The 13,758-nt window shown below is 41.4% G+C and overlaps 1 protein-coding gene across 16 annotated transcripts in view; it reads right to left on the bottom strand.

Annotated features, from left to right (window-relative positions):
• The window catches only part of UNC79 (unc-79 homolog, NALCN channel complex subunit), a 144,316-nt gene that overhangs the window by 66,624 nt on the left and 63,934 nt on the right, over positions 1-13,758 (bottom strand). For 11 of the 16 annotated variants that reach the window (XM_065593523.1, XM_042858643.2, XM_042858646.2 and 8 more), the window contains 4 exons: positions 8,400-8,686; positions 3,692-3,874; positions 2,611-2,773; positions 498-650 (listed from right to left, as the gene is read on the bottom strand). In XM_065593523.1, the coding sequence (XP_065449595.1) occupies positions 498-650; positions 2,611-2,773; positions 3,692-3,874; positions 8,400-8,686 (786 nt within the window). The remainder of the gene's footprint in view (positions 1-497; positions 651-2,610; positions 2,774-3,691; positions 3,875-8,399; positions 8,687-13,758) is intronic. The other 5 variants (XM_065593522.1, XM_042858644.2, XM_024103135.3 and 2 more) reach the window with 1 other exon arrangement.

The raw sequence follows: 13,758 nt of genomic DNA, 5'->3' as shown, positions 1-13,758 counted from the left end.
ACCAAAAAATTGAAAACTGAACATTTTTCAGGTTTGGGCAAACAATAACTGATTTTTTTAAGCAATGGAAACCAAAACATTTTCAACAACATTGGCATTATTTCCACAAAAATTTCCATTTCATCAAAAGCCAACTTCTGTCAAAAGAGAAGCTTCAACTGAAAATTTCAACCAATGCCAGTTTAGTCATTAGTAGAAGAGGAAAAATTTAGAAACTTCTCAAACTGACCTTTAAATAGTTTTTCTATATATTATAGTGTCACGTTTTAACAAGAAACTATTGATTTTGTGGCCCAACATAAGATGCCTTAAAGAGGCCTTATTTCTGGAAAGTACTGAGCACTCATTCTCTGAAAATCAAATTCCTACGAGTGTGTGAATGAGAATATTAAAATGATGCATAGTGACAAAGTATACATAAATTAAGGTTTTAGCATGACACAAGCAGCAGATTATCATATTTCTTCACAAATTAACTCTGATAAAAGAATTCATACTTCTCTGGGCATTCATCTCAACTGGTTGATATTTCACCATTTTGCTGCCACCAATTCTTTTCAGTCTTGCAAAGAATGTTTGCGACTCTTTACTGCAGGGTCCAGTTGGGGTTTCATGAATATCAGATTCATCAAAGACACTGTCTTCCTCTGCTTGGGAAAGAAAATCATTATTATTCTTCAGAGACTGGTCTTGCACAAGAGACAGAGCCAAAGGACCAAATCCTCAGCTGCTACACATCAGTTTTTAAAGTAGAAAATTCAAAACATTCTATTGGCTTGTAAAGAAACACATATCACGGTAATACCATTCAAAAAACACTTTACAGCTTGAACGATTAAGGTCTGAAAAGTAAGGAATAGATGTTTTTCTAAGCAATTAATGCTTCTTGTAGCATTCGCCATGCACAGTATACGGCGAGATCCTCAGCTGGCATAAATTACTGCAGCTCCACTGAAGTCAACAGACCTGTCACAACTAGTACAGTGAAGTACAGCAGAGATGTTGGGAGAGATGGTGGATGCTGGGCAAATGCATCCTCTGCATCAGGACTAGTGCTGACTGAGATAGGATTATTCCTATTGCTAGTCCTTTGAGCAGGAGCAAAATGTACCCCTGCCTAGCATTTGCTGATGATAGTGGCATATGCATTATTGGAGGCTAAATATGACTGTTAATCAGTAGACCACACACACACACACACACTAGTAAGCACAGGATGAGATTCATCCCTCAGTTTAATAATAATAATACTCTGTGCTAATATAGTAACAGTTTGTCCATATAAAGACCATTTCATTTGTGCATTGCAAAGCACTTCCCAAAAGTCTGGCAAAGTAGGTAAGTAGTATTCTCCCTACTTTACATAAGATGAAACTAAGATGAAGTGTGGTCCAAGGCCACACAGTGGGTCTAGGTCCATAGCAGAGACAAGATTAGAACTCAGGGTTTCTTCAATACTTACAAACTGCCCATTCTCCTAGACCACGATTCCACAAGTATCTAGACATCCCTTAAAAACGTCCTTTAGAATTACTAAATCTCAGCCCTCAAATTTGATTCCATTTTACAGGCTAGCATATTGCCAGTTCTCCCTATCACTATAGCTTACTTGTACAGATCAAGGGAAAGACAAACAGATGGGGAAATTAGTCCAGAGTCATCTGAAGAAACAAAATATTCTGAGCCTGATTCTCAGTAACACTTTGTGCTGCCCTAGAAGCATAAAGGTGTCTTAAAGTTGTTGTAAATATAAAATATATAATTCACAACCATTTGAGGGCCCCTTTACACTTGCAGAGTGGTGTAAGGTAGCCTTAGTGTAAATGAGAATTTTGGCCTCTCTTTGACAGACACGTTTATCATTCAACTTTTCAAAATGCCAAGCACTAAGCAACATGCAGAAAAGCAGAAAAGGTACTGACATAAATAAAATGACTGAGTGGGCAGAAAACTCATTCTAATTTTACTCATTTTGTCTTTTATCCTGCAGGTATAGTCTTTCACAAAAGTCTTAAGTAGATTTTAATCACAGTGAAACTGGATAAACTCTAGGTACCCAGCCCACACTCAGTAAAAGAAAGGTTTTAGAAACTGCGGGTAAATTTGCCCCTCTGTAAGTATTTTTCTCATGCAGGAAAAAAAGATTGCTGCACACCAGGAAGAGTCTTTGTCAGGTAAGAAGGTAATAACACATTCCCTAAAAGCAGCTATGTTTTATCATCAATAGAACCCCTCTAAGAAATTATCAAATTGATTTATAATAATAAAATTTGCAATTGTATAGGTTCTTACCCAGGGATATCAAGCCACTTTTCCAAACACTAATGTTACACTCCATCACTGAAATGAATATTCATTTAGATTTTAGTGCACCAACAAGAAAATCAACTCCAAATATGCCCCTGTATTACTGTACCGATTTCATAACTGGTAAACTGAGGTGCAGAGAAATTAGCTCACCTTCTTAAGAGCAGACAGAAAAAGCTGGGAATAGAATCCAGGAATCTGACTCTCAGTCCTACCTCTATCTGCTAGATCACACTCCCTCATCACCCCTGGCTTAATTAATTAAATCAGTGGCTAGTGCAGAAATTTAAATATTTAAAATACCTTTTTCCTTTTCACTGTATCGGCTTATGTTACTGTTGTCACTGTACAAAGGACCGGCTGTGGCATGTGGCTTGCAGCTGTGGTACTGGGCGTTGAGTGTGTTGACTGTTATGTAGATCAGATGCAACACAATCTTGCTGATGTCACAGTCTCTGTACGGATACTATTCAGTGAAATAAAAAGATTTTACCTTAAAAACTAACTTTTCCTCTTGATTTGTCTACAGTAGGCCCTTCCCTTGAATAAATATTTAGGTAATAATATAGAAATAGCCAAACATATTGTCTTCTGGTGGCCCTTGGCACACCTATGATCTTATGTTTCTAAATACATGCTAGAAAGCAGAAATATTCCTCCACTTTGTAAAGAATGCTTTATAAAAAGAAACTGGTTTATAGATAAAACATTTTGAAGAATTACCTATGAGGATACTTTAATATATGATTTCCTTGGTTTTTATATGATAAAGCAGCCTGTTAATGATACCTCAAGAGGTCTTACCAGATCTATTTGCAAAATATTTGCTATTTCACTGATTTCCAATTTCTCCATTTTCAGGCATGTCAAATCTAACCACCAGAATTGTGTTCTGTATGTCAAATTACTGTCAAAGCTTCAGATCTCAGCTCCAGTAGATACTTTACTGAAGTTATGTTCTTTACAACTCACATAAAAACATTATGTGAATTAAGAACTCCAGTTGGTAAATTGACACTATTAACTTAAAATGTAGTCAATTTTTTAAGTAACATCAGATATTACATCTGAGTCCACCTGCCAGTTTTGTGGTTTTACAACCCATTTTCCTGTATTCAAAAACATTTTTCTTGCTCAAGCTGTTAGGTGAAAAATCCACATCAACAATGGGGGAAACTGACTAGTTAGTTGACTATACAGGATGAACAGTGAAACTAATTTTACACAAATTGAAATTAAATACCCAAAGTAAACAAACTGAGAGAGAGAGAAAAATGTTTCCCTCTAATCCCTTTTGGTTTTAGTAGGCTTAGGCATCATTTGAAACAAAATTTAGAGTGAAATGTGAATGTTAAGATAACAGCACCGCTTCAAGACAACAAACCTTGTAAAGGATGACAAGTAACGCCTTTAACCACATCTGCCGAATGTGAGGTTTGATGGACCAGAGGGAGCAGCGGGGAGGCTGCTGGAAGTAATGTCTTAGTTGAGGACAAGTGCAATACTTCAGCACCTGAACCACTAATGGAAGGAGATGTTTTCCCAGGTTAATGTTATAGTCCATCACCTGAAATGAATATTCATTTAGATTTTAGTGCACCAACAAGAAAATCAGCTCCACTTACGTTAGCAATTGTCATACTACAACAGCAACTTAAATTCTGGGAAGGTGAAGGGAAATGAGGGCCTGCAGGGAGTTTCCACAATCACCTAGAAAGCTTTCAGGAAGTTTGCTATTTCGTTAGCTCTTTGCATGGTATCAGCATGATGAGTCATTTACTACAACACTGCCACTATTTTATTTATCATTTCAAAACAGACTATTGGCAACATTTTCAAACCTCCCCAATTAAGTTGCAGAGACAATATACGTATCAATGTCTGCTGTGGTTTCTAAATACCTTTTTCGTGTGTAGAAACTGAGGACGTGCATCAACACACGTGTGTTCACGCCTTACCTATAAAATGTAGCTCAGCGGATCAAATTCTGCCTTCAGTTACAATAATTTTTATCAACAGGTTTGCACAAGAGCAAATTAAGGCAAAAACTGGGCCTTTAGGTCGTGTTATATTGTGAGGCAATGCAAAAAAAAATTGTTGGGGGGGGGGGGCGGGATCAGTTAGCCAGGCAAATGGATTTTGAACTATAAAACAACTGAATGTTGCACATCTCTTGCTTAAATACCGTCCTAGTACTGAAGGATGCGAGCACATTTTACTCTTTTAATAGATTGTTCAATTAATACAACTTTACATTTATTGCATTGAAAGTCAATTCGCTCCTAACTGCCTGAATCACTTTTGAAAAAAGCATGTAAGCTCCTAAATCACTTACGCACTTTTGAAAATTTTCTCCAAGGCATAACTATGTTATAAACCATTTTCCAAACAAAAATGCTCAGTGATGTAAAATGGTTCATCCTGTAATGAGACCCTGTTTAGCTAGATGGGGAAAATGTGTTAGCAAGAGGTGTGTTTAAAAACAGCTCTGGCTAGCACAGTCTGAACTGTAGTGTGCACAGGGCCTGCTCATATTACAAAATATATCATGCTCGGACACTCGTGTGTTATAACATAGTTTGATCATGGATGTACAAACAGGACCAAACAAACTTATACCCATGTTAGTTAACCAGCTACATTTGCCAACTCTCATGATCTTATCATGAGTCTTTTGATATTAGGTGTTATTCTTCAATTCCCAGGTCCCGGAGTCATGTGATCACCCGAGACTCTCATATCTCTTTGAGAAAGTAAGTTTCTAGCTCTCATAATTGCACAGAAAAGCTTGAAAATGTCATCTCTAAAGGTTCCACTATCAGGAGGCTAATAAAAATTATCCACATTTTTTTTAATCTCATGATTTTTAAGTCAGTCAATCTCATGATTTTGTTGGCCTGACATGATTTTTAAATACTTTGGCTTAGCGATACCTAGGGTGACCAGACGTCCCGATTTTATCGGGACTGTCCCGATATTTGCTTGTTTGTCCCGCATCTCGACCGATGTTAGGTAGGTACACTGGACAAATAAGCAAATGCTCCGGAGCCCAGAAGTGCTTGCATCCCCCATCCCCCGCCCCGACTCCACCCCCTCCTCCCCCCATTGGCTCCCTCCCCAAATCCCCGCCTCTTCCCCAGGCTCGCCATTCCTTCTCCCTCCACAAGCGCTGGAGGGAGGCCCCGGAGACGCAGTGGGAGCACGGGGCCGGGGTGAGAGAGAGTCCGGCCATGCCTCTGCCCCGGGGCCGCCGCAGGATTGCACCAACTGGGCAGCCAGCCCAGACACGACTGGCCAGGGGCTTGGCGCAGCGTGCGCGCTGCTGGGTCCCCGCAACAGGCCCGGGCTCGGGGGGTTCGGGCCTGGGCGCCAGAGCCGCAGCCGCCGAGCTTGGCCATCAGCCGCTTCCTCCCCCTGTGGCAGTGGGAGCTGCAGCAGCGGCTGCTCCCAAGTCCCGCTGCCCAGGTGGGGAGAACAGCCACCGCCTGGCCCTGCGGGCCGCCCCCCCCTCTCCCTCCAGGTACCGCCCGACTGAGTCCTGCCTGCGCTCGGGGCCAGGCCGGACTCTCACTCACCCCGGCCCCGCGCTCCCCCTGCGTCTCCGGGGCCTCCCTCCAGCGCTTGTGGAGGGGGGGGGGGGTTGGTTTTTTTTTTGCTCTGCCCCGATATTTGACCTGGGTGATCTGGTCACCCTAGCAATACCTCATATAAATGGGTGCACTAATCACCTCACTCACTCACAGACAGACTATTTTCCAAATGTACTCACTGTTGGGGTTCACATTCATTTTTTGATTAAAGTAGCAAAGCCCTAAGACAGGACTGTATATACAAAACACAAGATTTAGCTCCCAAGCTCCTGCACAAGTGGATTGACTAGGCTTTTCTATGCAGAGTTTCCTGTTCCTGTCTCTCTCTTACTTTAGCATTTAACACTCCTTGAGTCGAGCTAATGAGACCCATCTTGTCTGTCTACCAACATACATAAACTGTCAGATGAATATATAGTGCATCTCCGTATATGGTCCTAGAGCCTGACATCTGATTGCAACAAGGCTATAACATGGTTCTGTAACATGATTATACTAGGTTTTGACCAAATCATCCACACAGGTAAGACCAAACTGTGTTATAACGAGGTGTCGCAATACAGTACATTTTGTAATGCAGACAGGCCCTGAAGCCAATGGCACTTTTCTACACGTTATATTAAGATTTGGGAAGTCTAAAATTATATATCCTGACTATAGCTCAACCTTAGGACTTAAAGCACAGTTTTACCAAGTATTATCAAGGCCCATCTGTGCTATATTCTTTTCTCCAAAAAGAACTGTCCAACAGCACCACCTGGTGGGATAACATCAAAATGATTTTACCTTGCACAATCTTATCTCCGTGTTTGCTGCTAGGAATAAAAGATCTCTCTCTATCTTACCAAAAATAGCAGAGCAGCAATATTAGGGTGTAAGGAGTTGAATATTAACAATAATCTTTGGAAATAATGTTTCCTTGAGCTAAACTTTCTAGGTTTAAGCTCACGGAAGTTAAAGCTAATAAACCAGCACATTCATCCAGTCCCACCATTTGCAGGACTGGCAATAGAAAGTAAATATTTATAAATTTTGTGTTATGTTAATGTTGTATTTTACAAAGTTCCCTCTTCTTGTGAGCAAATGCCAGTGCTGCAATAAAGAGTGTGGCTCTAACAGCCAAGGAGATTCCCTACACTACAGAATGCTCCCTTTTATCACAAGTAAAAAAAATCATAAAACGAATTCCAAATTAATATTTTCACACTAAAGACATGGAGTAAAATCCTGGCCCCATTAAAGTAAATGGCAAAGTTCCCATTGACTTCAGTGGATTCCAACCATGGATCTAAATTTTCAAAAATGAATAGTGCTTTTGTGAGCCCAACTTGAGACACCTTAAAGAGACCAGATTTTTAGAGAGTGGGTGTTCAGCACTTCTGAAAGTCAAGCCTTCAAAGGTGTCTCAAGTTGGGCACCCAAAAACTGAGGCAAGCACAATTATTAGTTACTTTGGAAAATTTAGGTTACGGTTCTACAGTCTAACTTCCACCTTCTGAACCTTCAAGCTAAACACAACACAATTGGCCTGAACCTCCTTTCATATACACCACTATATATCCACAGTAAGTGAGAGGTAAATCAGGAACAATACCCTGTGATTGCATCTTGATAGGTCTGGCATGCAGTTTGTACAAATGCCTCATGATCTAACTGCCCACATGCACATATATGTACCTGATCTGCATGTACAAATGTCTGCATGTTTTGCCTGGAGCTGCATGTGAATTTCTGCAGATTCATCCATCGCACCCTGCTTTGGAAAAAATGGGTGCTTCCTCCAATGTGTATAACAAAAAAAGCAGATGAAAAACGTGATATTCTTGCATCTTTATTGGGCATTTTTAATGGTTTATGGTTATTTGAACTAGTGACCATTTTTCTCCCTTAAAGTTCACGTAAGAGGAAGTTTTAATAAGGAGTTACAGAGAAACATTGCAGCAATGAAAAGACTTTGTCATCAAAAGCAATAATGATACTCTGCAACCATGTAGCACCTTTCAGCCAAGTATCACTTTACTAATATGAGTTAATTAAGCCCTTGCGAGATAGGGAATTATTGTGGATTTCATTTTACAGATGAAGAAAGTAATGCACAGAGGAAAACTAACCTGCTCGGGGTTATATAGCAAGTCTATGGTGCAAATGGGCATAGAACCCATCAATTCTAATTTGCAGTCTCTGTCTTTAACCACTTTCCTTCCTTCTCCAAAGCAATAATAGCACTAGGAAAGGTACTTCATATGTCTGGACTGAGCTTTTGAAGGGTGAACAAGCAACACAGCCCTTCTCGCTCTCAAATTCATCCACTTATTATAATGAGAGCATATATCTAAAGGTATTACGGATGTTTACTAAACACTCAACCAGCATTTTTAATACTGTAAAGAAGACTGCCTTGCAGACATTTCAGGAACCCCAGACAACAGTAGCTGGCTGGGGGAGGTATTTTGGTGCAGCTCATTGGATCACATATGCCCAGCGAGAATAAATCACACCTACTTGTGCTATTCCAGCGATAAATGCATTAAAACAAGTTGAAATGCGCATTTTCTGAGGCGCAATCATGAAGCATCCTTCCTGTTGATCATAGCCAAGCAAGACATACAGATGGCGCTTCACTGTGTTGAAGGCTTTAGCACTGCTGATATCTGACTCAGCACTACTCTCATCCTTTGCCATAAACTTCATTAGCACAGTAATCAGCTGGTGGACGGTCTGATGATCAATCCCAGCGTCCTCTGGAAGCAGGTCCTTTATTGTATTGTCATTCTCTGGGGATGGTTGTCCTATCAGCACAAGAAAGACACTGATGAGAATGACTGCAGTGCAAGGCAATAAAGAATCAGGCCAGAGACATCTATCCAAGAGACTTGTTCCACTTCTGACCCTATATGCAGATGTTAAGTCAGTAGGAATTGTGCGTGCATTTTTGAGGGCAGTAATCTACCCTCGCCTTTAGGTATACGAAATTAACTCCGTATTTTGTTGAAATCAAAAGCTTTTCAATTCCTCAAACATCCTCAGTGAACAGTCATACTGTATGTGACTGATTCTGATTTCCTTTCACACCAGTGTAACTCCACCACGTTCTGTGGCCTTACTCCTGGTTTACACTACTGTGAGCAAAAGAAGAAGAATATTTTATGGGTTAGAGCCTCAGTTGGTGTAATTCATCATAGCTCCATTGACTTCAATGGAACACAAGTTACTCCAGCTAAGGGTAATCCCAATAAAATTTTAGAGCAGTGGTGGGCAACCTGCGGCCCACGGGCCACACACGGCCCGTCAGGGTAATCCACTGGCGAGCCGCGAGACAATTTGTTTACATTGACCATCCGCAGGCACAGCCGCCCGCAGCTCCCAGTAGCTGGGAACATGTCCTTGCGGGCCCCACCACTTCCCGCAGCTCCCATTGGCTGGGAATGGCGAACCACAGCCACTGGGAGCTGCGCACAGCTGTGCCTGCGGATGGTCAGTGTAAAAAAACTGTCTTGCAGCCTGCCAGTGGATTACCCTGACGGGCTACATGCAGCCCACGGGCCCCAAGTTGCCTACCACTGCTTTAGAGGATATGAGAGAGGGGAAATCCTGCATTTGATCAAAGAGATAATGAAGGATTTACCTTCTAACGTGCATAGTGCATACTTCTCTCCAGACACAGAAGAATAGTGGATTTACCTGATTAGATTGTGCTATTTTAGCTTTATCCAGGAAAACCACAGCTTCCAAAGGAATGCAGAGATCCTAACTATCATCTAATGCTGCTAAGTAAATCCCTAAAATCTACACAGAGTGCGTTAAAGGTATGCTGTCTGATAGTCTAAGCCAAATTGTTGCTTATACTGTTGTATACTATAGTATCATATCATATCATATATATAATATTTTACAAACGTTAAATATTTAGTACAAATATTCTCATGATTATTTTCCAGTGAAAGAAGTTGGATTTGAACATTTCCCTGCAGTGCATGCAACCCAAACAGTAATGCATGACAATCTGAACAAGAGGGAAATTGACTAACTGAGCATCATTGTCCATTCTGAATGAATGCAAAAAAGGAAACAAGCAGCAAAAAGAACAAATAGTAAATCAGATTTATAACATTCTTTCCATTTTCATCATCTAAAACCTTTTCAGCAACATTTTTAGGTAAGGAATATTTTTAACCCTTATGATTTCTAAGTCAGGTGCATAGGTGCCGACTCCCTAGGAGCTCTAGGGCTGGAGCACCACGGGGAAAAAATGGTGGGTGCTAGGCAACCACCGGCCGCCCCCCTATCAACGCCTGCCCCTTCCCCCCCAACACCTCCCACCTGCTGGCAGCCCCACCAATCAGTGCTTCCCCCAGCACCTCCCACCCGTTGCGATCAGCTGTTCCGCAGCATGCAGGAGGCACTGGGGAAGGGGGAAGAAGCGAGAGCAAGGCACACTCTGGGAAAGGGTAGCAGCAGGGTGGGAAGGGGCGGGGGCGGGAAAAGGCGGGGTAGGGCTTTGTGGGAAGGGGTGGAGTGGGGTCGGGGCCTGAGGCAGAGCCAGCAAGGATCACCCCCCGACATATTAGAAAGTCGGCGCCTATGCATAGGTGCTCGACTTAGGTATGCAGGGGATGCTGCCGCACCTCCTGGCTTGAAGTGGTTTTCATCATATACAGGTTTAGTTTGGTTCAATGGCTCTCAGCACCCCCACTATACAAACTGTTCCAGCACCCCTGTTTTAACCTGTCAGTGCCCCTTTATCTGGCCCAGGAAATATCGTCCTCCATTTTACCATATGTATAAGCACGTCTTTATTACTGAGATCCTTCATACTAGAGATGAAGTATCAGAAGTACTGAGTACCTACAACTCCAGCTGAAGTCAATAGAATCTGCAGCTGCCCAGCACCTCTAAGAATGAGGGTCTTTTTACAAACAACAATATGTGAAGGTATAAAGCAGAAGTGTTGGTAGAGAATGCAATGTACTGTAATTCCAACACAATCTGTTTAAATATTGATTAAAATAAAGTACTTGCTGCATAATTCAAATTCCCATTCTTTTTTTTCCAGGTATGAATTAGGGCTTCAGCAGTGGCTCCTGTGGGACTGGGGCTGGGGATTGAGAGTGACCCCATCCTGCACTCACGTCAGGCAGTGGCAGCTCCTGTGTCCTGCAGGGCTGGGCCCAGCTCCAGGCTCCAAGCATTGTGACCTGGCACACAGGGTCTCAGCACCTCTCTCATTCTAATTTGGCCCCAGACCTGAGGAAGAGCACTGGGGAGCTCGAAAGTTTGTCTCTCGCACCAACAGAAGTTGGTCCAGTTAAAGATATTACCTCATCCACATTATGTCTCTCTCATCCTTGACCCCTTTTGGTCCTTTAGAATTCAATTGAGAGTGATAACCTTTCCAAACAATTCCACAGCAGAGATATAATTCTCTATTAAATTCTATTGAATACTTTCTCTAAAAAGGACATCAGTCTCATTCAGAAGATTTTAACAGTTTTTTCTTTAGCCCCCTACTGGTTTCATCTCTATTAAATTCTGTGCGACTTTTCCTTAACATAAAAAAAATGTTACTATGGAACTGAATGAGTCATTAATGTGGGTCTAAATCTATCCCAAAACTTCCACATACAATTAAATGAGTAATTAATCTGATAAAATTATCCTTTTTACTTTTGCTCACTGAGCTGTGTCTTTCAGAAACTTGAAGATAAGGAAATATTCAGTCTTGCAATGGGTATACAGTAGTGGCATGAGTTAATGGATACTTCCAAGGACTTTTTCTGAGCTTTCACTCTCCAGAATTAATATTATGCTCTCACAAGCATGCAAAATCTCATATCTGGTACTTCTCTCTGTTATTAGCATCCATTATGATGCCACTGTAAACTACACCAGGGAAAACAGAGGGGCAGGTCCTCAGTTGCTATAAATTATCATAGCTCCACTGAGGATCAGCCCCAGCATATGTTAGTTACATTGTCCTCCTCCTACTGGCTAGATGTGTGCTTCTTTAGCCATTATTATAGGGTAATTCATAAACAATGATTATTGGGGGATTTGAGTGGTATTTGGTCTGTTATTTGTTTTAAATGTGTAAGAGTCAACGGATCTAATTCAATATACAGATATTTCAATATTACCTAGCAGTATGTAACAGTTCTAAGGTATGTCAGATTTGGAGACTAATCTTCTTGCACACATACGAAATGGGAAATGGCGGTCTATGAAGGAGTACTGCAGAAAGGGATCTGGGGGTCATAGTGGATCACAAACTAAACATGAGTCAGCAGTGTAACACTGTCGCAAAAAAAGCAAACATCATTCTGGGATGTATTAGCAGGAGTGTTGTAAGCAAGACACAAGAAGTAATTCTTCTGCTCTACTCCGCTCTGATTAGGTCTCAACTGGAGTACTGTGTCCAGTTCTGGGCACCACATTTCAGGAAAGATGTGGACAAACTGGAGAAAGTCCAGAGAAGAGCAACAAAAATGATTAAAGGTCTAGAAAACATGACCTATGAGGGAAGAGTGAAAAAATTGGGTTAGTTTAGTCTGGAGAAGAGAAGACTGAGAGGGGACATGATAACAGTTTTTAAGTACATAAAAGGTTGTTACAAGGAGGAGGGAGAAAAATTGTTCTTCTTAAGCTCTGAGGATAGGACAAGAAGCAATGGGCTTAAATTGCAGCAAGGGAAGTTTAGGTTGGACATTAGGAAAAACTTCCTAACTGTCAGAGTGGTTAAGCACTGGAATAAATTGCCTAGGGAGGTGGTGGAATCTCCATAATTGGAGATTTTTTTAAGAGCAGGTTGGACAAACACCTGTCAGGGATGGTCCAGAAAATACTTAGTCCTGCCTTGAGTGCAGGGACCTGAACTAGATGACCTCTCGAGATCCCTTCCAGTTCTATGATTCTATTATTCTAATCTGAGTCCCTTTCACCCTCAAATTACCTCATGACCTATCAAAATATACCATGCAACACCAAGCCATGATTAGACTGTGCCTCATGCTAAACATGATCTCTTTGTCTTTCAGTACATGCCACTCAGTGGAATTCCTGCCTTCTGTGACAAAGTGGGTTGGAATGCTGAACAGAGTTAATAATTAATAAGGGCCTGATCCTGTGTCCTTGATTCCCACAGAACCTCCACTGATTTCAACAGGAGTTTTGACTGAGTTGGGACTGCAGGTTTAAACCAAAAATGATGGAGTGGATGGGGGCAAGGATCAAATCTTTACTTCTACATTTTCTCAGTGTAAGAGAGAGAGGTGTGTTTTTTGATAGCAGATGTGCAGAAAGTATTTGGATCTGTATTGGTTCTTTGGAAAAAATCAGTCAAGTTCAGTATCACTAATCGCAAGTATTCATGAGTCAGGCCTCCAAAAATCATGAGTTTTTTTAAAAATATAATAAACATTGGGCTCCTTTTGCCTGCAGGTTTCCAAGCCTTTGGAATGCATTCAGGTCATGATTTCAGGCTTTTCTTCACCATCAGGAGGGCTAGAAACGTCCAATTTTTTAAAACAAAAGCTGAGATTCTCACATAATCACCTGAATCCAGGAGTTGAGTCTTTAAGAATAAGATCAACTATCACGAGACTCATGACACAATCATGAGAGTTGGCAACACTGCAAGTTAGGTAATATGAGGCTGACACTTCCCATATCACAAGGGAATTGATCTTGGTAACCCTGATCTCTGCCAGGTGACTGGGGCCTGGGAATAAAGAATAGTCACTTCCAACACTCCTGTGTATCACACCTTTTATCAGATTATGACAAAGTGTAAAGGCTCTCTGGCATGTAAAGACTCACCTAGTCTCTGCCTGCCACATGATTGATCTGCACGGGGCTATGAAAGGAA

This window comes from Chrysemys picta, chromosome 4 (assembly GCF_011386835.1).
Source record: "Chrysemys picta bellii isolate R12L10 chromosome 4, ASM1138683v2, whole genome shotgun sequence".
Classification (NCBI taxonomy): Eukaryota; Metazoa; Chordata; order Testudines; family Emydidae; genus Chrysemys; species Chrysemys picta.
Note: the sequence above shows the minus strand (reverse complement) of the source record. Positions and strands in the feature narration are given on the sequence as shown.